The following is a 26782-nucleotide window of genomic DNA, read 5'->3' on the forward strand; positions in this document are numbered from 1 at the left end:
ACAGTTGAAGGAGTGACGGCAGTATGATTGACTTAGCTGTTGTAACAACAGTGATCACAAGATTTAATATGTTATATTATAAAGAGATTTAATAGTAATGCCAGTCATATCTGGTGGGGTATGACTATTGGTGCTTGAATATGAATAATGTTTCAACTTAAAACTCAGTTTGATACCAACAGAAGAGATTTTACACACAAACTTGGTAATAAGCCATAGAGTTATAATAACTGGCATTTGGGAATAAGCTTACCAGCTCTTTAGTATTATCAAGATACCAAAAAAATGCAGCGTGCATCTCGGCTCTCAAGGCTATTCCGTAGAATGCTTGGAAATTGCGCTGGCAGCGCTGCATCGACCAAAATCGAATTATAACGGTTGGTTCAATAATTTTTTTTAAATCGACTCAGTCCTATTACTTTCCGGACAAACCCTGTACTCTTTCTTGGAGGAGGTATTGTAAGGAACTCTCCAAAAATCTTAGCTTATCGGACCACGGAAGAGTTTTTAAGTAGAATTGGCTTCCATGAAGGTAGCGGTGGACATACTGCTGCGAAGTGCATCCTCTTTCTGGGAGGTGAGAAACCACTCAGACAACAGGCTGCAAATACTAACGCTGAGCGTGCCAACTGGCGCTCAAAACTAGTCAAAGAGTGTCAGTCTTTATTAGAAATTGTATCTAGCTAGTTAATGATCAGATCCGGTGCCTGGTAATAGCGGAATTGCTGACAACTTGCATCACTCACATTGGAAACGAGTTGGATCTTCACTGGCATCTTGCGTTTTAGCACTTAGCGGTTAGCATACGTTGTTCGACCACCAGCTGCTGTGCGACTGCGTTACCCTTCTGGCCTAGAATATAATCCAGGATATCTGCTTATCCCATAGTAGAGTTCCTCTTACCGCAATCGCAGAAGTTCTTACTGGTTATTTTCCAATAGTCATTCATGCAGTAAGGCTAAAAGTTTTGACGGACGCAAGTTGTCAAAGTTGCATGGTGAAGGGTGAGGTGAAAACATTCAGACACTTTGTTCTCCATTCTTAATTTTTTGCCAGACTGAGATTGAAACACTACGGTAGTCTGATCTTCGGCGAGTCAGGAGATAAGGCAGAAATCGACATTAACCATCTGAACATATTTGCGATGAGCTTAGAGTGCTTTGCAGAATTATAAGGGTCTTATACCTATTACATAAAGGCCGTTACGTAACAACCTGACCGCCGTTGTTATGTAACAACTGACCAAGCTGTCCAAGTGAGATCCCCTTTAGAATCGATCTCATAACTTGACCTAACCTAACCCAACTTCTTTCTCATTTTAGTTTTTCCAGTTGAATTCTCGCATAACAAACGCTAATGAGTGAGTCTAATTGGCTGGGAACTCCATATCGACCGAAATTGGCGATATGGAGACTGAATACTTCACTCTAATTTTGGATTTTACATTCCGTTGGGATTTTATTTTTGGCAATTTTTATGTGCCAATGCCATCAATTTTTAAAATACCACCCCTTTGCTGTTTGCTATGCATGTCGGAGTGACCCCGCTCACTGGAAGCGAATGAAACCACTTTCCACTAATGCATAGCAATTGAAAATTGAATTCGCAAGCAACCGAAAGTAGAAATAAAGGAAACTCAAGCCAAAAGGGAAACATAAAAAATTAAGAGCCCATGACGGCCAGTAAAGAATTTAAAGCAATATAAGTGGGCATTGTTAGAGCACCATAATAAGCCCCGCAACTTACCGCACCACCATTAATAGTCCATGTCAAATTAGCAGCCGGCTTCGAGTACTTAATTGAGCAATTGCCATCAACCAAATCGCCGATACGATAACGTGGCTGGATGCCCGTAACAATAGCCTGCTCCTCCGGTAATTCTGTGTTGCAGAGACGACGCAGCACGGAAACAGCGCACGTAAAGAGAGAAAAAATGATTTTTAATTTAGTAAAAAAATTGTAAATTCGGCAATGAGGAAAAAAAAGTCGATTTTATCAAAATGTTCGCTAGTTTTCAGCCATTGAATTGAAAAGTCATCAATTAGAAGTGTTCAACACGGAATTTGCCACCACTGAGTGGGCGCAAAAAACGTGCTAAATATACGCGAAGTTTCTAATTAATTTGCTTTACTGGCACTTGGGTGAAAAAGCAAGCATTTAAATTAGCGCCTTTTCGCAATTTCCAACATTTAAGCCGATTTAATATTTTTTTTGCGCGCGCGGCAGCATAGTTTCACTCATTGGCGCTCAATAGCATTAGTATGTGTTTGCGCGCGTGTGTATGTGTATGTATGTTGTACTCACCCACAACTTCCAGTTCAGAAGAGACCATGGCGGTCTGAAAGGTTGGCGCCTCCACGGAAATCTCGCATGTAAACTTGCCGGATATGTTGAGCGGCACCGCCAGCAGCACGACATGACTTTGATTGGAGAGATTACGCTGTTGCAGTGCCGTTATAAATGCATGTAGAAGTAAAAGAGTGGAGAAAAACATTTATGAAATTAATTATAATTGAATGTTTTCCAAAAAATATCTGAAAAAAATCGCATGGCGGAAATTTCGCTAAATGCGATTTGAATTTTTTATTATGGTAAATGTTGCGCAGTAATTTATTTTTCCCATATTATGTTCCTGTATGTACATATGTATGTATGTAAGTAATTGCTTTAGACAAATTTCCAGCGTATACATAAACACATACTCACACGTGTTTGTATATTCTATGAGTATTAAGGTTTGTATACATATGTTGCAAAATTTAATTAACTAGCTTTTGGTGTGCTTTGAAAGGAAATAAATAGCGGAAGCTAATAACACCTTTTGGGAATATGAAACAATTTATGAATGTTCGCTCTTTTTTACTGCACAAGAACAAATTTGATTTAGCTTTGGAAAATTAATTATTGAAATGAATTAACTTATAATTAAAGGAACGTACACATTTTTTCGTGCTTTTATATAAATGTACGAGAATCGAAATATGTATGTATATATGCAGCAGGATCTCATATATTGTGAAAAGGTCTTTTTTAATATATTGGGTAGTCGAAAAAATCTCTTCGCATTTTGTCAATGTCGTTGCAGTCGTATAGCTCCAGTGCAACCAATCACATTGTGTCATACCATATAGTGTTGGAAAGGTGAGGTAAAATTTCGTTACTTTTCTTTCTATGTCTTCTCTATGAAGTATTTTTGCATTTTCTAAGTACAAACGAGCTGCTTGCGGTTGAGAGTCGATAAATTAAAAATTGATTAGATAGTTGTGATATATAAGTGTATTTAAAATATGTATTAATTCTCCGATGAATTTGCTTTTGAAATCCCAATGCTCTTTCCTTTATAGTGAGTAGAAGAAGATATTGTTACATCGAGAAGCTTGAATTGATGCTGAAGCTAAAGACACAAAACAGTTTCTACAGGGAATCGAAGCAGTAGTAGAATACAGCTTCACAATGATTTACAAAGCCATAAAATACAGAGATAAATCAAAGAATCGTGTGGAAAATGTAAAAATAATCAATATGAGACCAAAGAGATTATAAGATATATTAAAAATTAAGCCGTAAGCATCTAATAATTTGACAAATAATTATGTAATCTTGTCGGTTACTAGTCTTTCAGGTCATAGGGGACTATTTGAAAACAATTTGAAGTTTAAGTGCCGCCGTTAAAAAAGTACCTCTTTTGACTAGGAAACAGATGGATGCAAGAATAACGTTCGCAAAACAATATTTCATTTGGCTATCAAATGGTGGAATGGCTATATACTGATGAAAGCGAAATCGCTTTTTTCAAGCAACAAGAAAGATTGTCCGTTCACTATCAAATACAATTATCATCTCACGTACACTATCAAAACTTTTAAACAAGGTGGTGTGAGCCATACCCTTAGCTAGGCTTGCGTTTCGTACCATGCTGTCGGTCCTATACATCTGATCTATGGCTTCATGGTCCTAAAACTAAGTAGAAATTTACTGAATGATTTGATGTTACCATTTTTGAGTTGGAAAATGCCAATAATGCTACCCAAAACATACGTTCAAACTAGCTGAGGAGTGATTTGCGTCAGAAAAGATCGACGCCTGGCCAGCGCAGGCAGTGAACCAGAATCCAATAGAAAATTATGGGAAGATATTAAAAAATTCGTTAAAACAGCAAATGCAACAATTAGAACATAACTTGGCCAGTGGTCAAGGAAGTATGGGTTAAAATCCCTGTGAAGTGGTGTAAGGATCAAATAGACTCGATGTAGCGCTAGTGTATGGATGCATTAAGAAAATAAAGGCTTTGCAACCACATATTATTTTATCGAAATCATTTAGTATTTGAAATTTCAACTGCTTATTTGGTTTTGTTGAACAGACCAGTTATACATTTTTTTAAACAACTCTTGCTAGTAAAAAATACATACATACAAAAAATAAAACTGTGTAAATATGTAGATACAGCCGAATATTAGTTTTTAGAGGTATTCATTTCATAGTTTGTAGTTTTTACGTTTAATAGTTATTACCCACACTACACTACTATTTTTATGAACACAGCTGTAATTATGCTTTCGTAATATTTTTTAAAGCATTCATTGTGGCTAATAACTCACTGAAAAGCATAATATTAATTATGATAGTGAATCAGCAGCCAAAAGAACATTGCTTTGGTTAACTGTGTAAAGCTTAGTTTCCAGAGGATGGAGTACACAGCTAAAATTCTGTTTGCTGCGTAGTGTATGAAATTATAAAAGTAAGTACAATATTTGTACTGCAAAGGCATTAAAACTTATCTCCATGTGCATTGCGTTACACTGACTATGTGTCTGCTTTTATTTACTCGATTTTCATTCTCTTATTAATGCCTCATAGTTTTTTTAGTTTTAATATTCTTTTTCATTTCTGCAACATTTAACATAACTTTTGATTAAATGAACAAAATACAAAATACAAAAACAAAATAGTACAAACAAATAAATGAATGTATGGAGAAAATAGCTTCAATTCTGCTTTATGCGAAAACAATGTGCGTTTATATTATATTTAAAGTAATTGTTTCCACAAATGATATAATTAATAACAATACAGGGCATTGGAAAAGCTTAAAATTCACAACAAAGGACAAATTCGGACAGATTTTATGCGTAAATATATATGTATATTCGTTGCACTCCTATATATGAACATATATGGATATATGTACATATACATATATACAATACATTGTTTTGCTGAAAGAAACATAATAAATTTTAAATAGCTGTCAACAAGTCTAATGAAACAGGGTTCTCTTTAGGGTGCGTAAAAAATAGCGATTATTTTTTTTCGCTTGGTACTCTGAAAAATATGTTCTTCGAAAGCTCTAAAAAAACCTCTTTACATATGAGCTCTTTAACTGTAAAGAAAAGGTATTCCGCCTTAAATTTTTTCATTCTTTTCTTATTATTATTATAAAGACAAATTCAAATCCCCCTTCGAATTATTAGAAATAACTATCTTCGTTTCAAAGATTTTGTAGGAAATTGAATGCTCTACAAACCGATCTCTTACGGTTTTTTCGTAAACGGAACCGGTTACAAAATATTAACGGTTGAAGTTTGATTATTTCAAGGCAACATTTTGTTTTTGTTTTTGTGAATTTGATAACTCAATGAAAAATACAATTTTAAATGGCGGAGGCACCGCCCAAAAAGATCAGAATCATAACAGATGGAGGATTCATCTAATATCAAAAACTGAAATCTCATTGCTTAGTAGATGAGTGAAAGTTGTTATTAATCGAACAATTTTGGAAAAAATTAATTTTTGGCAAAGTTGCAAACAAAACAGTATGAATTTAGATCTAATTTCTAGCAAAAATTTCATCCTATATAGATGTCATCCTATTTAGAAAATTGAGAAAAATTTTAAAAACATCGCTTCACTAGCTTCTGGGAAATCGTGATCACCGACTTTGAAAACGATGTTTGAGAAAAACTGCGATCAAAGACTTAAGTTGTCGACGAGTCTAGCCTAACGGCTCTCAAAGATTCTATCTCCTAAACTTTTATTTATGTTGCCTTGAAACTTTAAGAAAATACTAAATAAAAATACTAGTAAAAACAACGATTTTTTGAAACCGCCATTTAAAAAAGAAAAAAAAAGTTATAGGAATTTTTATGCTTGTATAACTTTTAGAGCTAAATTCGAATCGGTTGTGCCCGAATATACCACTTCCTTTCTTCTTTTCATGTTGTCGCGCTACTTGTATTGTTCCTGGAAAAATATCTACACACATACGTATAAGTGTGCATGAAAATTACCGTGTATAGTTGTAAGTGCAATCGCTATTATTACAATGAATCCCGAACTTAATGAGGCGTTCAGCGTTCATAGGTAATCGTACGAATTATGCATACGTGGCTACGTTCGAACAGACGCAAATCGATTGTGTGGCGCCAATGTATCGACGTGTAGCCAAATGCATTCAAGGGCACATTTACAACTTAAGCCGGTAAGCAGTCATCTACAACAATTAAAGTGTATATAAGTATATTGTACAGGTATGAAAATAAGCATTCGTAATGAGATAATTGAACTCATTAGTTAATCATCACGCATGCAACCAACTGTGAGTAGGTGATATCATGTAACTATGCCTTGTGGTAATAAATTTTAATTATGAGCGCTCCTGCTATTGCTCCTTTAAGCATATAAACAAGTTTTGGATAAATATGTAGAAATCAAAATAAATATTTACTATAAAAAGAGAATGGAAAATCAAGTGTTTTTCTTTAAAAGCTGCTAAATTAAATTTTGATTCGATTAAGGCAATGTCAAATGATTTTTTGCTGGAGTAATTGAAAGTGTCTAAGTCGTTACAATAAATTGGTTTTGAAGTAATCGTGCTTTTCTGTTTTATTGAATTATAAAATTTAAGCTCACAGCAAACAGAATTTGAAATGCACAGCAACTATTGTCGCAATTTCGCAATTTTCAATTATTTTTAGTTTATTGACATTGTTTGAGTTATCAGTTCGTTTTAAAAAAATAATCCTTCTGTTTGGTGTTTTATTGCAAATAAATTAATACCTAACACACTCTATGCAAACATACATGTACGATTAGGATTTCTGATGCTTTTTGAGTTGATTTTTCTTTTTTGCAGACTCGACTGAGGCGTCAGTTTGGGTCCTAAAAAGTGATCAGTATGTCAATTTAAACCGCGCCCAAATTATGTTTAATTTTACATGTTTATAACATGCGATTTTTGATATTTTACATAAGCATAATCAATTAAACATATAACTTTACATACAATACAATGGTATTCTAATACATAATTTTCCGCTCTAAAAAAGTGTTGCTCATACGGCATGGTATACTGTACAGGAAGTATGTATTAATTCTCAGTAGACTGTTGTATTTTATTGAAAAATTATTCAGATTTGTTTTGTAGAGCGCTAAATTTTGCATAAGTATAATCTATTTTCAAAGTTTTGTATTTATTTGCTTTGGAAAAAAAAATTTTATGCAAAAGATAAAGAAATAATATTTAAACACGGTTTATTTTGAGAATAAAGAGTTTTTGCGTTTGATAGTGGGTTTAGGGCAAACACTGACACTTCAGGTGGCAGCAGCAAAAAAATTAAAATTGATTTTCAAAATGTGATGCCAGAAGAGTGTGTGACTGTACACTTCACTGATGGGGTCGCTTATCAAAAGCAAAACGTCTTTCGGTAGTTATTTCATGTAGAAATAAAGAACAATTGATAACTTTGCCAAGATTAGAAGAGAACAGGCAAAAGCGGCTTGGAACGATGAATATTGAGAACAAATTGAGCTCTCTGTGATATTTTTAGATGGAAATAAAAATCGAAAATTTAAAAGTCGACCTGTAGGTATTCTGCATCAAGCCACGTGGATGGCGAAGATAATTTATGCACTGAAAACAGCCCTTCTTAGCGCTCAATTGAAAATGATGAAGAAGGATAAGGCAGGCCGCACTGTTTAATATTTGCTTGTTCATCGCGAGGTTCTATGTTATGGCTTTAATGTATATTGACTGTAAACGTAGCTTATTTTGATTTGTGCTTTTTGAAGTCAATGAAGACAATACAAAAGTCTCGAAAGTTGCTTTATAGCAATAAATCCTCTTTTTGTGTTATTTAGCCAATGGAGCTACTGCCTTATCAGTATTTGATAGTAAAAACTTTAACCAAAAAGTTTCCGTCAACCCATGGTCGCTACGACCATCGTTTCAAGATGACAAGAAGAGGTCTTCAGTACCGATACCGCTGAAAATGTGGTCAAAATGTTGCAAGAATTACTGTTAAAGAGGAGCTAAATATTATTTTATAACATTGCGTACAAAAACGCCGAGATTTATCTTTACTGTAAAAAAGAAACTAACCTTAAAAAAATTTATAGAGTATTATATTTTGGGTATGTTAACTAAATAAGCTCGATCTTCTATATTTACGCGTTATAAAAATTTATATATTATGTTCGCTATGAAGTCGGCAAGAGTTGCCATCATTCAAGCGCATTTTTTTTTCATTTCTGCTAATAAGGTCAGTCAGAAAAAATTGCGTGTAGCCATTAAATTTTCGAGAAAAAAATATTTTCTTATACCTTGTGGCACCCTAAGTACATCAATAAAAATGTGGTATTTTTTGAGGGTGAATTAAATATTTCGATTTTTCTTGAACGTTTAAATAAAAATCAGAGAAAAATCTATATGTACACATACATACATAGACTATACAGTACACAAATGAAATAGATTTTTTGCGCAATTTCCATTGACACTGTCCTGCCACATACGTGTGCAAATGTATGCAGGCGCATACGAGTACATCATTATAATATTCACTGAGTTATTTATTGTTTTGTATATTCACTTTTACATACCTCAACATTTAGTCCGGCGGCCATGGGGAAAACTTTCATTGCCGGATTTTCCTTTGGTGTATAGCGATAAAACTCTCGCCGTCCCTTATACCATTTTATGGAGTATAAAGTATCATTTTCCATATCGTAATTGCATATGAGCAGTGCATTGCTGCCACGTTTCACCGCTTGTGGTATTGTAACCGAAACATCCTTGAGTCCAGCAATGAAATCTGCAAAAATAAATAAAAAGTACGAATGAGGTGCTGTAGGTGAGTACCGGCAGAGTGAATGGATAAAAAATTTTACCACGAAAAGTATTAAAACGACCAACTTGGCATTGTATATGTATATATATGTGGGTGCGCTATTTTTTGCATCCCCTTTTATTTTGTTGTATTTTTTATGAAAATTGTTTTATACTGAGCGAAAAACCTCAAGTGCCACACCTGCTGGTCGTTGCAGCAGACATACTTGAAAAAGGTAACGGTACAGAATAGTTTTACTTTTCCGCACTTAAGATATTTGCCAACGGTGACAGCGGTGGCAACAGCATAAAAGTGTAAATTTGTTTTAAATTCGCATGAAAATGTCGGCAACGCTAAAGACAGCGGGGAGAAAAGTGAAAGCAGCCATGCAACGCTCCACTAGAGCTGTGCAACATTGGAAGAGCGCAATAAATGTTCCACTTAAAAATTTCTATGCGCAAACGTTTTGCTGTGGGAATATAGAGCTTCTCCTCCCTCCATAACAACGGGCACACACACTCGTACACGCGCTCAGCTGCATGCATACACGTAATTATGTATGAATTTATGGAAACGTACTGTTTCTTATCCCACTTTGGCTTTGATCAGAAATTACGAGTTGATTGCCACGTCGAAGTTTTGACCACCCATTGCGGTTTGCCGACCGCAGCAAAGACGCTTCCAGAGTACGTTCATGGTTGGGCAGCCGGCACTGCTGAAGTATGCGCGTGACAGCGGTGGACTCTGTACACATGTACGTGGGTCTAGCGTTGCGTCGATTTGAGAGTTTTTAATGCCAGCTATCATGGCCTGGGAACATATGTACATGTGCATTTGTTGGTGGCATCAACTGATGGAAAAAGTTTTGTACGAGGAAGTGCATTTAACATAAACTTTACCGAAAAAAGTCGGAGTAAAAGGTGTGGCAGCGAAAAAATTTAGTTTAAAAAAAATTCGAAGTATTTGACCTTTGCAAACATGCAACTGCAACTTTGCTTTGCCTCAATTAGAAATACGTGAAGCTTATTAATTTTGACTTATTGGTATAATATTTAATTTATTTATAATATTTAATTCCTGCAGGTGCCTATTCACGAGTATTGGTGAAGATATGATATTTTTTATAGTTTTTCTTTCTAGGTATCGGATCTGATTGTGTTCACAAGAAAGTAAAAAAAATGTCTCTATGGAGGTTCCTTTCTATAAAAGAGGCACACAACTCTCTCTCAAGGACCGGCCCAAGTACCTTGGGGTAGTTGGGACAGCAAACTACTAAGGAAGCACAACGAGGAAGAAAGAGTGAAGAAAGCCAGCAATGCTTTATATGCATTTAGGCAGCACTAGTGCAATACAGCTATTGTTATGCCAATTCTGCTCTATGGTACAGTAGTATGGTAGACAGGCGTATCTACCTACCGGAAGCCTATGAAAAGGGTTCAGAGACTCGCTGCGACGTGCATAACGGGAACTTTAAAAACAACTGCAACGGCGGCTCTTGAACTGGTACTAAACCTGCCACCTATAGACCTCTTCGCTGAAAACTGCGCGGCAAAATGAATTGGGCAAACACCGACTACACGACCCCATTTACAACTGGAAAAGAAGGTTCAAAGTGAACATATAAAACTATTCTTGGCGAAAAAGGTGGTGCTATATATGCTACGCACAACACAATAAACATCTATGTGTATGGCTCGAAAATGGACGACGGAGTTGGTACGGGAATATACTGTCCAGAATTAGGCATAAGGCAAACTTTTAAGTTGCCGGACCGCTGAAGTATATACTAAGGTAAGATCTTTGCTATTGCGAAAGCCGCGGCCAGAAGTGTCTTGGAAAGCAGGGCAGCAGAGGAAAGTCTTGCCAAAAGTAAGCAAGTACTGGATGCCAGGCCACAAAGACATCGAGGGCCATGAAATAGTGAAAGAGATTGCCAGAGTACACCACACGAAAATGTGATCAACATTGGGAAATCCGTCCATTTGTTTATACGACGATATTGACAGAAGCATTATAAAGAAAATGAAAAATCCCGATGAAACGAGCACCATGGGTGTAAAACTGCAAAAGTCATGTGCAAAACGGTAGATCGGAAGTACACAAAATTCCTATAGTCACTCGATATAAGAGACTGTAGGAACATGATGGGAATACTAACTGGTCAGTGTCTGGTTGGGTCGCCACCACCACCTGCAGGATGGAGCTGAGGATCTTAAAGGATGACTACTCATCTTGGACCTAGCAACTGAACTCCAAACTAGTGTATGCGTGGCTTTTGGCCTACCAGATTAATCTAACCTAACCTTCCTTCACTCAGGTGCCTCTCGCAACTTAAACGATTTATTTTACAGCTTTGTATGTGTGCATGTGTGTAGCAAGAATTAGCAACGCACACATGAACCAAACCGCTGTTCAAATTTACTACAGTACAATTACGACAAACCAAAAACCAAAACACAAAAAAGTAGTGTTTGAAATTGTAACGGAAACCACGAAAAACTAAAACTTTGTAACGAATAATGAATGTTGTATGCGATTATAAATTGATACCGTACAACAGGTGAGGGTCAACTTTGCAAAATGCAAATATAACAACAAAAATACTAAAAAAGCACGCTGAGAGACTGCAACATACTGTAAATGCTGGACACTATTGATATTGTCGGCACTGCTTTTTTGGCGCAGAGTCTCTTCTGTGCCTTTCTCTGTCACTCGTACCTGATTCAGACCCTTACTGCACAGGCAGTCGCATTTAATTCTTAAATATACACAAAGAGTTGTAGTTTTCATTTGACAAAACCACTAACAACCAGTGTGTATGTTTTTGAATTTTCAAAATATTACGAAGTGAGTGTGTGTGCGTCTGTATTGCTCCCGCATGAAAAGGAATAAAATTTATAAAGTTTTACGTTTCAGCAAAATGTTGGAGGAGAGGAGGGAGAAGGGAAAAACATGTAATGATTATTTGCTAATATTTGGCATGCATATGTAGTTGTGAACGAGTGTGTGTGTCCAATATTTTTGAAATGTGAAATCAAAGTTCGGCTAGTTTCGTTATTTTTATAATCAAATCGTAACTACATTCTTGCACAAAGCGAAACTTTTTCATATTCGAATTTTGTAAACTAAGAGATACATATTTTAGTTTGCAGACCAAAGAGCACTCCATAACTGTAAACAATTCTTGTTCTAGTAGGTGTGAAAATGCTTTCTGAGTAAGTACCTAAAACGTTGAATTGAGCTTTGAAAATCGAATCTATTTCAATATAGAAAATAGAAAAATGCTAACTTCGACACCAACGAAGCTATAATAGCCCTCACGAGATATACTGGCAAATAAGAGCTTACATTCCGAGGAACCATTTATCAGGAACGCAACACGCTTATTGTAAATGTAAGTCAGTCGATACTTCCTTACATTTCATCATGTCATGGCTTAAGGAAGCCTTAAGGTTTAAATAATTCACTGTTGGGACCTTTCTAGACATGGAGGAGCTGTCAATAGAACTTTGACGGAAGTAGTTGTATCAGCTCTGGACGGTTTCAGTATTTAACCGAACCGCAAACTTTTATTTTAGATTTTTTGTGCGACAAAGAAATCGTGAAGCAGCACACATGGCTGGAAAAATGTGAATAAGTACACTCCACAAGATGGAGTTCTTTCACCTGTTCTATGGATTTTGGTAATCACCACCTGCTGAAAAAACTCGAGGATCTTGGCTGCATTGTGATTGAGGGACGATGTGCCACTCATAATCAAAGGTAAGTTCTTGAGTACTTTGAGCGTATAAATAATTTAAATAATTGTGCGGCCGGAAGTGGTCTCGCTTTAACCCAAATAAAAGTGAGATGGTTTTATTTACTAGGAGATACAAGATCCCGGAGCATAGCAGCAGCTGGAAGAGAGGGACAATGAACTTCTTTACGAATGGGTCAAATCTTGTTGGGAAGGTTGTTGGAGAGGTATATTGTCAGGAACTCTCTATCAACTTTAGTTTCAGCCTTCCTGTTTATTGCAGTACTTTCTTTGAAAGTAAGGGTATATGAGTTTTGAGCTTACTCACCGTGCTTTCAAGGCTGATTAAGGAATGCCTAAACTCTTTACCAATGGCATCGAGTTACTTTGTGATAAGACTAGCTAGTGTTAGGCCACAGCGAAATCGCAGGTAACACCTGTGAACTCACACCTTTAAATATCCCATAAAGCTGGTGTCAATAGAAATTAAACGGCTGACAGACGCCTCAAAAAGGCATCATCACAGCTTATTTGAAAAACAATGAAAATACTAATAAATTTTTTTTGACGTATTCTCGATGAACGACTTTTTATCACTCATCCAAACATATAGTGTACCATATACCCTATATTCTAGCGCAGCTAATGATCGCATTTCCGTTAAGCTGCATCTTCAGCGAAATTTAACGTCATCCATATTAAACACATATATTAGGCCACTTGTGCAGCGGCAACCTTCAACAATGTGTATGTGTTTTGTTTTTGTTTGCAACCAACCTTTTCGGCGTTCGGTAAATTTAAACTGTAGTGTGTATGTAGTAGTATATACATATGTATAACTCACATTTTTTCGTTGCTCATAATAAGATTTACTTGCTTTTTCTGCTTCGTCAGGCCACAGGTTTTGTTAGTCTGCACTTTTCACAATGTTTGTTGTACGAGTGGCACAATGTGTGTGTGTGGTGTGTTCAGTTACTTATGTGTATGTATTCCTTGAATTGCTTTTGTTTGTATGCTGTTATTTGCAGCAAGTTGGTTAGCTCTTTGCTAGTGGCCAATTGCGCTTGTGCATCATGTTCAACAAATACAAATATATGTCTGTGTACATAAAACACATGCAATTGCACAGCTGTGCTGTGCGCTTGTTGTTTGGTTGACCCAGAGCTGGTTGGCGGTGCAAGTTTTAGTTAGCTTTTTGCGCTACATGTGAGCATGTGTGTGCGTAAGTGCAATTGGGCATGTGTTAGTGGAAACTTTAGCAATCAACGTTTGCTTAGTATTTTAACGGCACTTTTATTTATATTTTATTTACGCTATTATCACTCATTGTGCAAAAAAGCAAAGTAATGCCAAAATGGCGAAAGCAACGGGAAGATGAAGTGAAAGGGACACGGATAAAGATGGTTGAGAGTGATGCGCACAAATATGTATTATTGTATTTATATTTCTTTATTTTTCTTTTTAACGTGCGCAACCACAAGCGTTTGAACGTAGACTTTTAATCAATTTGCATTGCTTTATTATTCAATTTGAGTGCTTGCTATATTTCTGGATTTTTCCGTGCCTTTGTTTAGAGGGAACAAAAGTGATATATAAGTATGTATGTTGTATATTTATATGTATGTATACAGTAGAAATGGCTCTGCAATAATAATTCGGTTGTTAAAAGTCTCTTAAGACTCATTGTTTTTAATAAGTCATGGAGTCAATTCAAGGGGTTATATCCACATGTGAATTTCAAAATTCTACTTTTTTATTTGCAGATTGCATAAAACAGATATTTTAGGAAATATTATCCGAAAATTAGAAGTTTATCTGATGAGATGATAGATGAGGTTTCATCGGCTGAATTTTTAACATTTTTATATCAAAATTTCTGTAGACATTATTCAAATATGTACCTTTGATATGCCATATTATGTTTTTTAAATATGTGATCGTTTACATTAAAAAAAAATCGTCCTTTGTTTGTACCTCTGAAGCCCACCTAACGCCTTAACAGCCTCAACCAATTTGTAGTAAGCTCAAAAGGTTTCGTCGATCTTTGAGTATCCGTTTTTAGGGATTTTCGGGTAACTTAAAAGACTGCACATCACAGCTTTCCGAGTGATATCCATAGATTAGAAAAAAATGTACATCATAAGCCAACCTAATTTTAAGCAGAAAATCTTGATTACCGCCATGGTCCATTTTTCCTCGACTACGGGTAGAAGGAGAAAAAAAATGTTGCAAAATGAATCGCTGAATACTAAAGTACTTGGGATCTGTAAAACGACTGTTTAAAACGATTTCATATAAATACCGCTTTTTTGTGGATTGCCAGTGGATATAACCCCTTAATACTTTTTAGAGGAATTTTCGAAAAATTTAGTACATGTAAATATGTATATAGTAATACATACAAGTCTGACCTTTTATAGCATCTTTTATGAAGGTAACCCTATATCTATCTCGATTAGTTTTAGGTGATACGTACAACCCTTATGTGAACAAAACTATTATACTCTGTAGCAACATATAACATATGTGGCGTGTTTGGGACATAAGTTTAGTTCATACCAAATTTGGTGAATGAAATAAAATTTCTACAAGAAGAAAATAAAAATCCCGAAAAATTATTTGATTAATTTTTTCACTCAAATTTTGAGGTTATGTTCAAAAGGTGCATACACAAAATTAAAGATCTTTTCATCATCTACAATTTCGCTGCATAATATTTTTTCATAGAACTCGTTGTCTTGCCGTTAATCGAGATACCTCGTTTTCTTTTCTCTTATAAAATTAACCGTGCCCCTCCTCCTACTCTTCACGACCTCAGATCACCCGTAAAGGAATTTTTGTTATTTTACCTTTTGTTTCTGGCTTTCGAAAGGGTTTAATCCTACTAAAAATTATCTACCCTGGTTGAACAGGCGATATACTAATTTCTCCCGTATAATATTTGAGAATAAATATTTAATATTTCAACTATTATTATTATTATTTTAATTATAGTTATTATTATAATTAAATAGTAATATAATTTCTATACTTTTTAAGACAGCTATTCATAAGTGTCTCAAAGAAAAAAGACAGACGGACTTTGAAAGAGTCTCTTGTCACGCTTTCACTAAATAACAGTTAGTTTGCTTAACTGATATTAAGTCAACTCTTTATGTGTACAGCCAAGGACAAATCTGCCATTGACTAACGTCGATCAGACGCGAAAGTTTCCAGACAAGAAAGATATGAATAAATTAATAGATATGCTAATGTCCTCTATGTACAATACACATGACCACATACACACACACTTCTGCACACGCACAAAAAACACACACACATAGGCAAGTGCCTTGCGTGTTAATTTAATCTGCTTTGTTTTGTACTTCTTGCCGACAGATTTTCTTGTTGACGCTTTCAACATGCACATTCATTTTTGTTTACTTGTCGCGCGTTGACAGCTTAAGCGAAAGCCCGTGGAAGGGGGATTCCAAATGATTTATTCCTTTAAGGTACGCTTTTTTTAACTACTTTCTTTAGATAATCTATCAGAAAAATTTATAACTTTTTTATTTATCAAATTTTTATTTTACCTTTTACGCTTCTTAAAGAAATTTACGCCATTTTTAACAGCGTGGCAAGTGTAATACTTGCATGCCCCAATTATCTTTCAGGTGCTTAACCGCTTCGTTTACTCGAATTTTCCACTCAACTGTCTACTTGGCATTTCCAACTGGGCAGACGGCACACAATGCCTTACTGAATCTGCCAGAAATTTAAAAAAGTACTTTGATTTTGTGCATAAGCGACGGCATGCTCGAGATCGCTTTTAGCTTTGTCTTATCCGCTTCGTCTCTTTTCAGACTGTTATCCGCTCCTTAAACTTCTTCTGCTTTACCCATTTCTTTAGCTCGAGTTTCAAGCGACGCCTAGAATCACTTAGTCGTCTAAGCAGGTTGCCACTTATCCACTTCTGTCGCTTGAATTTCTATTACCGTTGTGCTTGTATTCCGCTCTTCTTCATTCGCGCCACTCCAGCTATTTAGCCTTCAAATGTTTAGCTTTTAATGCGGCTGCTGCCAGCGCTGCCTCTGACGCTGCTGCTGCCGTTGCTGCCACCGGTGCTGTGCAATTTTCACGCCTTTTTCATTTTATTACCAACTTGCCGCGCGTTCTGCCGTTTTACGTTTGTCGCCATATAATATTTGCATGAAATATAAATAGCTACGTGTGCATACACTCTTGGCGCCTGTGGGTGATTGCTGTGTGTCTGACACTTTTGATGACAGCGCATCACCGATTCTGTAACAGTGGCACTTTATGAGTGGGCGAAATAGCCCCGCCACCGTTGCCGTGGCCGTGCGACAACGTTACGCTCGTAAGACACATACAACGCCACACACAATACATACAACACTCGCATACACCCACATATTTATGTAAATGCCTTTTGGCATGTGCATTTAAGCAGTTGACTTCTCTGCTGGCATTCATTCGTACACGTGCGGGCGTTGTTCCACTTTTTCGGCTTTGGCTCCACGGATTGTTTGTTGGCATTGCTGTTGTTGTTGTTGTTGTTGGTGCCGCCTTAACATAACCTTCGTCTGTGGCTTCATGCATTTTACATGACCTTGTCGTGTCGTGGCGTGAGCGCCAAAAAGTATGCAAGCCCAAACAACTCCTTTAGTGCCTACGGCTGTTAGTGTGTGTGTGTGAGGTTAATGATGTTACGTTGTTATGGCTGCCTGTCACTGCTGGCGTTTTCAGGCTGCACTCAGTTGTTGCTGTTAGTAAAGGTGTCTGACACATGCACAATTTTTTATGTTAATCTCATTTTTTCAAAACACTTTTGCAACACACACGGCGCATTGTCATAAATTCAATAATATTAAAATGCTGCTCTGTTTCGAGCTCAAAATATTGTTGAATTTGTGAAAGGCCAATAAGCACATAGAAAGTGTGGTTTAAAGACATATTCATTCAATCCTCAGCAAAAGAAGTAAGAAAGTTGACCATCTAGTACGGCGAGGGCAATTTTTCTGAAACATGTGGTTTATTTTCAAAATTTAAAGTGGAGCAGGGTAGATACTTCTGGAAACCAATAAAAATATCATAGTAGGATGAAACCCATTGGAAATGAGAGATGAAATAACAAAAGTGAAGGAAAGATAATTTCAAAGGCCGGGATGAGGAAGCGGAGGGGCGTGGTTGAAATATTAAGTGCCAAAAAGGATCTAACTACGTGTCTTATAGAAAGAAGCTGTACGAGTATGGTAAGGTTACAAGATGGCGGCGTTTTAAAAAGTTAAATTTTGCCCAAAAGTTTTATCGTATTTGGCCTGTCTTTCAGATCGTATCAAAAAACGGAGAGGAATTGGGTAGTCGAAAAAGTCTTTTCGTATTTTGTAAATAGATGTCGTTGCAGTCGTACATATATCTCCAGTACTACCAATCACATTGTATCATACCATATAATGTTGGAAAGGTGAGATTTTAAGCTTCAGTTAATCAAAGAAAAATTTAAACTCGGGGAAACCGAAAAACAGTTTCAGCTGTTAAAAAATGAGTGAAAATAGTGAAGAAAATCGCTATATTTTGAAATTTTTGTATAAAAAAGGGAAAAATGCCACGCAAGACACCAATGAAATTTGAGAAGTTTACGGAGGTCGCGTGGCACACCAATGGTTCGCTCGCTTCCGTTCTGGAAATTTCGAAATTTCTACTTACACTGATGGAATAATGTCTCTAGCGGAAAAATTGCAAAAAGTGCTCGACCAAAATGGTACTTATTTGTTTCTTTATTTATGAGTATAAATATAAAGTTAAAGTTTGATTAGAAATACGAGAAGACTTTTTCGACTACCCATAATTAAGAAAAAATCCATAAAAGTGCATTTAAAGACAAACTGATAGAATTATTTGAACTCAGCGGCTACACTTTGGAAGCCTTCAACTCAAAAATATTAAAAAAATCATTTTTATTTGATATTTTTAAAGATAAAAAGTATCGAAATATGCAAAATATTTTTTTTTCTAAAATTATACACAAGGTGTGACTCTTAATATTCCTTGTCCTGCGCTGAACATTGATATTTCTCATCGTCAGCCAAGCTCTGGTGTGCAAATTTAGGTTAAATTGAATTATTGTCATTCTCGCTTTATGAACAGAGAAACAGGTTGCAGAACCTCGGGGGTGATCTCCGATCCGATTCGATCCGAGTATGGGCATTATTTTATTGAATTTATCACAACGTTAAAAAGCATATTTTTTAAATATACACTCCCTCCGTAACAATAACAGTATTTAAAAGTTTTTCATTGCCATATTAGTTTTCGCACTCCTTAAATCTCTATCGAGTTTGCCACATAGGAGAGTTGAGATGGCCAATAATTGGTTGCCAGCTGTGTGCCATACTGACAACCTTCAGATTGGTTACCTTACCACCCTAATGGAACCAAATAAAAGCGGGATTAATATTGACCGATGCAAAAAAGCTAACAACAACAAAAGTTTATTAAAAATACTGCAATCGCAACAAGACGACCGAGTGGCAGTTAACAGTTGCACTCGAAATGTTCATTCGCGAAGATACAGTGTTTGCCTAGCGAATGTGGCGGGGATCTTCATGCATGTAAAAAAATATACATAAAAGAAAAAGTTGAAAGAGCTGATAAGCAAATAAAGGCGGCTGAGAGTAGCGTGAAAATAGCAGTCATCTGGGCGAGTGAGGTATGGAGGGAGTTTGCACTTTTTATTGGCATTGACAGTGTAACTGACAGTGCTATGTCGCATGCACATATGTTCATTTATTTATTTTTCTTTTGTTGAAATAAGTAAGCGTTATACAAATGACGTGCCCCGGAAAGTGAATATATGGGCTACACAATACATGAATCAAATTTGCGCATTTCGCATAAAATCGAACAATAAATGGACGGGCCGGAGTCTATGCCTAGAACACAAGTGAATTACGTTGTAAAATAAATTCCGCGTGAGTAAATGCTGTTGGCTCATGACATGAATATCCCACCCTGAATATACCAATAGGCGTGCAAGGGTATTGAACAGCAATTATATTTGCTACCTGGCTTGAAATCAAGTCGACGCCGCGTATGAGGTACACAAACCGAATGGACGGGAAAATGAAAAATGCAGTCCAAGACAATTGTTAGTGTAGAGAGAGTATCACAAAAAACACAATAACAAGAAAAAACGTTAATCGGTTGCGTTGAAGCTATAATACCCTTCACAAATACAAAAGATTATTTACAAGAACTTTTTTTGGGTCAGTGCTATAGTGACTCGTTCTGAACATTTTCTTCGGAAATTGTACCGCTGCAATAACAAAAGAAAATTTTCATGAAAATGTCTCTACAAATGAAAAAGCTTTCTACCTACAAACGGCAGCTGTATGCTATAGTGATCCGATCTAAACCATTTCTTAGTCAATAATCTATGCCAAATTTTGTGAAGCTATCTCGTCAAATGAAAATCTTTCCATACAAGCTCTTGATTTCCATTGTTCAGTATGTATGCCAGCTGTATCCTACAGTGACCCAATTTTAACCATTTCTACGGTGATTGCACGATGTCAAATTTCGAGAAGATATCTCGTCAAATGATAAAGTTTTCCATACATGCCTTTGATTTCGATCGGCTGTTTGTATGGTAGCTATATGCTATATGTAGTAATCCGATTTCGGTCATTCCGACAAACGAGTAACATCTTGGTGAGAAAATGATAAGGGCGAAATTTCAGACCGATATCTCAATAACTGAGGGACTAGTTCATATATATACAAACGGACCGATGGACAGGCCGACGGACAGAGAGACGGATACGGCTTAATCACCTTAGCTCATCACGTTGATAATTTATATACATACATACATATCGTCACCTAAAATGCAGTTTTTTATTGCTAACGATTCACTACATCATATTACAGCATAAAAGCATAGCATAAAATCTTTAGCTTTCGCTGTCCGATATAACCAATACATAACCACTTTATAACCGAAACTTAGGTTTTGTTTCAGCATAAGTGATTTCATTATATCGCTTTTGCTTCGCTTGTATACTTATGGAAAGTGATGTTACGTTATTTTGCATTTTAGGTGATATATAGTTTATACAGGCTCTGACGTTTTCTTTTGGGTGTAACACTCAGTACACCCTGTTCTGGATATAAAAATACAAAAACATGGAAAATTGCATATGGAGATTTAATACAAACGAAAAGGATGTCACATCTATGTTTTGACAAAAGCCAGCTATTACTTCCAATCCCTTGGCGTGCGCTTACTCCCAACACAAACTCAAATCGCAGTTCATATGTGAAATCGAGTAAAATTTATACGATATTATGTAACATTCATGTGACTTCTATGTGTTGCTGCGGCGTTGTTGTGGCATGTATTTGTGGAAACCAAAGTGTAGTTGCACAGTGCAGCATGCACCAAAGTGCTGTAGCGCATATGTTGTGTCTCTTACATATGTATATACACGCATAGAGTATATAACAAACAGTTACACCGATGTAGGCAGTCTTTATATTTGGAGAACTTGACTTAAAACTCGAAACATAACGGTATGTGATATTTATAATTTAATATGCCTTTAATTATTCTTTACTTAAAGGTTGAATAAAGCCTGTTCACACAAGCATACTCTGTGCTGTACAAATTTGCTTGAAGCAAACTATTTTCGCTCTGTATTGGCAATAGTAAAACAAACTTGTTGATAGCTCTGCAGGACCCCAAATGCAAATCACTACTGTGAGTAACTAAAAGAGCATGAAACTGCATTTTGAATAACATTTTATTATTTTGATTTTACATACATATGTGGGTGCGTGTGTGTCTACAGCATATATTGTGTGCCATTATGCCTTCACTATGCATTTGCATTTCGTACGAGTATGCACGCGTGTATGTGTGTGTACGTAGATATGTGACACAAGTCACCTGGGAGATGTGTCAAATGCATGAGCAACCAATTTGAACATTTTTTCAATGCTTTCACTGTCATTGTTGGTATTGGAAATTGCACAAGGGTTTTTTCCTGCCACTGTTTAATTTGTTTTACTCCGGCTCCCTCACATGAACGCGCACACACACACACTGGTACATGCGTGCCCATAGTATTTGTTTTGTGCATAACCACGTATGTGCATTTGTTCTTGCTCTCAACCTCAATACAATTTATAGTATTTTACAGAGTTTGTTTATATACTCATTTGTTATTTTTTTGTGTCGATACTTTTGCAGTTTTTCGCAGTGGTCTCGATGAGAATGCATGTAAATGGTGTTGTCCCACTTCCCTTACCTTGCAATTATTTTGCCCTTTATATATGTATGTGTATATTTATTTTAGGATTTAACTTCATTTTCACATTGTTCGGTTTGTATGCTCGTTCATTTGTAATCACTGTGTTGTAAATAATTGATGTGTTTCGTGGCATTGCAACAGAGAATTTTAGATGCGTTACAAATAAAACATCTACTTTGACCATAAGTCCGAACAATATGGCCCGCAGCCATAGGCGGAAGCATACTTTTGTTGGTAGCATAAACAAATTACAAATTGTACTTTAGTTACGGGTTTAGTAGGAAAATGGCTCTTCATGCAGGGCCTATTCTATGTAAAAGACCCGGCTTTAACTATATTATAATTTAAATTAAATATACAAGTACTTTAAAATTTCAGTGTGATCTAACTTATTTATTTGAAATACGTGGATGGCCAGGCGGCAATTAAGACAATACTCTCCCATCGCATTTCCTCAGAGAATGTTCTTAGAGGAAGTTCATTGGAACAACTCTTATGATCCATGTCTAGCATTATCCAGAACTGGCCTAAAATATCTAGGAGCATCGCAATTCGGGGTAACTTCATAATTTTGTACTTGCAACTCAAAGTCCCATTCTTCGCGGAGTTAGTTGGGTAACTGCGGATCCGCCCATGGACTAGATAAAGTATCAAAATTAGATATCAAGTCGCTCTTAAGGTTCGGAAAAAGCGTTGAAGTCATGAAGGCAGAGTACTTCAGCTCAAATTAATATGCTCATCTATATGGTAATACTAAGGACCAGTAGGTCTAAGTAAGGCGTGACAGCCGGCCAGTAACCTATTTATTTAGAACAAGTATATAAAAATCGTTAACTTCGACCCTTAATAGATGTATTTTGTATTGCGGAAAGGGATATAAAACGATTCTTTTCTTAACTTTGATTGATCAGTTTATAAGGAAACTGTATGCTATAGTGATCCGATTAGCAGAATTTGCTTGGAGATTGTAGCGCTGTTTAGAGCAATAATCTCGACCAAATGTAGTAAAGATATTTTGTAAAATCAAAAAGGTTTCCTATACAAGAAATTTATTTGGATCGTGCTGTTTTTATGGAAGCTATATGCAAAAATGGTCCGAAATCAACGATTAAACCAACAAAAAAGTAGTTCTTTGAGGAGAAAATTACATGTGCAAAATTTCAGATCGATATCTCAAAAATTGCTAGCCTCGGGTATATACAGACAGCTAAGCCCACTCATCACCCTGATCATTTATTTATATACTTTGTGAGGTCTCCGACGGTTGTGGGTGTTTAACTTCGTGCCCAACTTAATTCACCATGCCCAGGATATAAAAATACCTAACCAGAGACAATTGCGAATCTCGCTTTAAATTAATTGCAAACATCGTGCTTACAATTCGACCATCAAATTAGATATATCCACACCATACTATACACCAATTTAATACAACAATAACGCACATATACACCGTTATATATACATATGTTAATATTGTCATCTATGTAACCATGAGCACATACATATATTTGTAAAGCTACCGCCATTTCGCTATAAATAGTTGGCTATTGTTTACTATATACTTTGGCGCACCGCTGTGCCCATATTACAATTAAATTATATACTAAATATCTGCTGAAAGCGAATGGGAAATTAATGACTGCCAATGGTGGCCAATTGACTGAAATAGGCCAATGTGCGGTAAAAAGGACATCGAGCAATTGAAGGGCGCACTTTGCATAAGAAAATACGCATACATGCATACATACATAGGTATACAATTATATAACATATTCGAGTACGGTGGCATGGTTGTGGAAGATATCGATAAGATCGATGGGAGGCCATGATAAATTAAGCGGTTATGGTGTTGATACAAAAGTCAAAGTATTTATGATTTAAATTAAATAATCAAATGACATGAAAACCCAAGCTGGATTTGGAAAAATATAAGCGAAAAATAACTGCTTTTCGAACATTAGTGTCCTTATACACTTATGAATGTTAAAAAAAGTGAAGACTTAAATTATTTCAAAAGGATTAGGACATATAACAGGTTGTTCAATAAGTTTTGTTGTTTGATAAGGAAAACACAATTTTATGATTCAAAATAACTTTATTATTCAGTATAACCTCCCTGAACATTAATACACTTGCTCCAACGATCCTCCAATCTGTGGGTCCCATCTCTGAAGTGAGAATCGGGAAAGTCTGCAAAATACGCTTCAAAAACGCTTGCCACGCATAAAATTTTTGAGTTCTGGAAACAAATGGAAGTCGCCTGGGGCCAACTGTGGTGAATATGGTGGATGCTCCAACAATTCGAACTTTAATTCATGGATTTTAACCATTGCCAAAATGCTCTTGTGCCACGGTGCATTGTCCTTATTAAAAAGGATTTTTTCTTCTGCAAACCGATTCACGATTTTTTCCCGTCAACTGGTTCAAAAGGTTAAAATAATATTCAGAATTAATGGTTTTACCAGTTTGAAAGTAATCCACAAACAAAATTTCTCTCGCATCCCAAAAAACTGCCATAACCTCTTCCTGATTTCCGGACACGAACTCATTTCGAAGCCGAACAACCAAATTCACACCACTCTTTAGCAGGCGCGGATCCACGTTCGACCCCGAAAACAAAAAATATTTTGGGCTAGTAGCCCAAACGACAAAACTTTTTGAACAACCTATATTTAATCGTTCGACACCATGCTTATGATTGACCATGAAGAAAAGCAGTACAACCCTTTGCTTCTATTTTAAAAGCGTGGATAAGTCGCTTAATCCTTCTACAATTCCTTCATGATTGACAAAATTGGCGTTTAGTGTTTGTCGTTAGCAACCATCACCTCAAATTCAATACTGCGCACCAATCCGTCAAGTAAAGGCAGCAACCCTGTTCAAAATAAACATGATGACAGTATCCAAGTGATTTTTGTGCTTAATTAGAATTAATTAAATCGAATTAATTTTCCCAATTAACACGCTGAATATTACTTCCAATGGAAACGACAGTAGCAGGGGATCACAACAACAATAATATCGTAATACTAACAAGCAAGTTAGCAGAGGAAACAGAACAGAAGTTTATTCCATGAAATTTCTGAAGCACACTATGTCGCGCTGCTGGAGCTGGGGGAAGTGAATAAAAAATATAATGGAACTTGTATACCACACTGTGTAGGCGAAATTCGCTAATAATTTTCGATATTTTGTTTGCATAAATTTGTTGCTGGACTCTAAAGCAAGCTTTTAGCTTTTGATGCGACATTAATAATTGGCCATGGCGAGAACTGGATTATTATAATAACATGAAGCAGCTGTCATGATTTGCTTAAAATTTATAAAATATTTCAATTAAGTGACGAAAAATATCGAGCATGAAATTTCGAAAGAAAATCTATATATTAAAAAAAAAAATAAATAATTTCATAATAGACTATGCGAGAAAAAGTTATATCATAAGGTTATACTTCAACATAAAATTAATAATGAAGAAATTCGCTATATTTTGAAATTTTTGCAAAAAAAGAGAAGAATGCCACGCAAGCCACCAATGAATTTTAAGAAGTTTTCGTCGACGATGCTGTATCAGTTCGTGCAGTACAATAATGGTTCACTCGCTTCCGTTCTAGTTCAATATATTTAAATGTTTACTAATTTTATTTAACATTAACATATTAACGACTTCATGTTTATTTATTATTTATATCATATATATAATTTCTAACCTTGTAATAATAATGACACAAAGCATTGCGCTATTATGCATATGTGCATAGCCTTCGAATTCCAATCAAACTCAATCAACTTTTCGTAGATATATTTCACAAATCCAAAGACATTTTGCGAAAATCCTTAGCAATATTCCATCACTCACATAAGTGTAATTGGCAATGTTGTTAATTTGTGTAGGATAAACGAATATTTCCACTCCTACAATTTTAAGCTAAGCTCCTAACAATTGTCTTAGCATTGCCATTGATGTGCTCGTCTTTTCTGGTAACTGCTGATTGATTTCACGACAAGAAATATAATTAATTCCAAGTTAGGCGCATACATAGCAATTTAATCGGATTTCCAACGAAATCTTCAATAAATTTCAAGCATGTTGACTCAGCAAGCGATAATTCAATCTTTTAATATCTAAATATCGATGTGCTGACTCCTAGCAATGGCATTCGCCTAACAATGGGAGAAAGGAGGAAAGGATAATCATGTGCTAGTACAAAAGCTAAACGAAGCAGCAATGCAAAGACGCCAAGAAGGTCCAAAGAAAGCGAATTATTTACGCCTATATGCTCAATAATTCCTCTTTATATATATTTATATATATTGTGACAAAAAAGTACCCGGAAATTGTAAATAAAAACAAAATATAGAATTATTTATCAATATTTATTTTGCCGCTTTCAAAGTAAACTCTTCCAGATGTAATACACTTTGCCAACGTTTAAGCCTTTAAGGGCTTTGTACCACTCGTAGGCTTGTATTTTTGATAAAATTGAATCACTCTAAGCCTTATCCAACAATCGAAACGATTCCGCACACGAAATTTTGTTAAAAATACAAACTTTGGGACAAATTCTTTGTTCGATATTTTTATCCATCGTAAAAATCGCAACGCTCTACTGAGGTGTACG

General features: G+C 35.9%; 1 protein-coding gene across 4 annotated transcripts in view; it reads right to left on the reverse strand.

Annotated features, from left to right (window-relative positions):
• LOC120769806 overlaps window positions 1-26782 on the reverse strand; it is a 271930-nt gene that overhangs the window by 16145 nt on the left and 229003 nt on the right. For all 4 annotated transcript variants that reach the window (XM_040097005.1, XM_040097006.1, XM_040097007.1 and 1 more), the window contains 3 exons: window positions 8881-9092; window positions 2305-2440; window positions 1747-1880 (listed from right to left, as the gene is read on the reverse strand). In XM_040097005.1, the coding sequence (XP_039952939.1) occupies window positions 1747-1880; window positions 2305-2440; window positions 8881-9092 (482 nt within the window). The remainder of the gene's footprint in view (window positions 1-1746; window positions 1881-2304; window positions 2441-8880; window positions 9093-26782) is intronic.

The sequence above is a fragment of the Bactrocera tryoni genome, chromosome 2, assembly GCF_016617805.1.
Source record: "Bactrocera tryoni isolate S06 chromosome 2, CSIRO_BtryS06_freeze2, whole genome shotgun sequence".
Lineage (NCBI taxonomy): Eukaryota > Metazoa > Arthropoda > Insecta > Diptera > Tephritidae > Bactrocera > Bactrocera tryoni.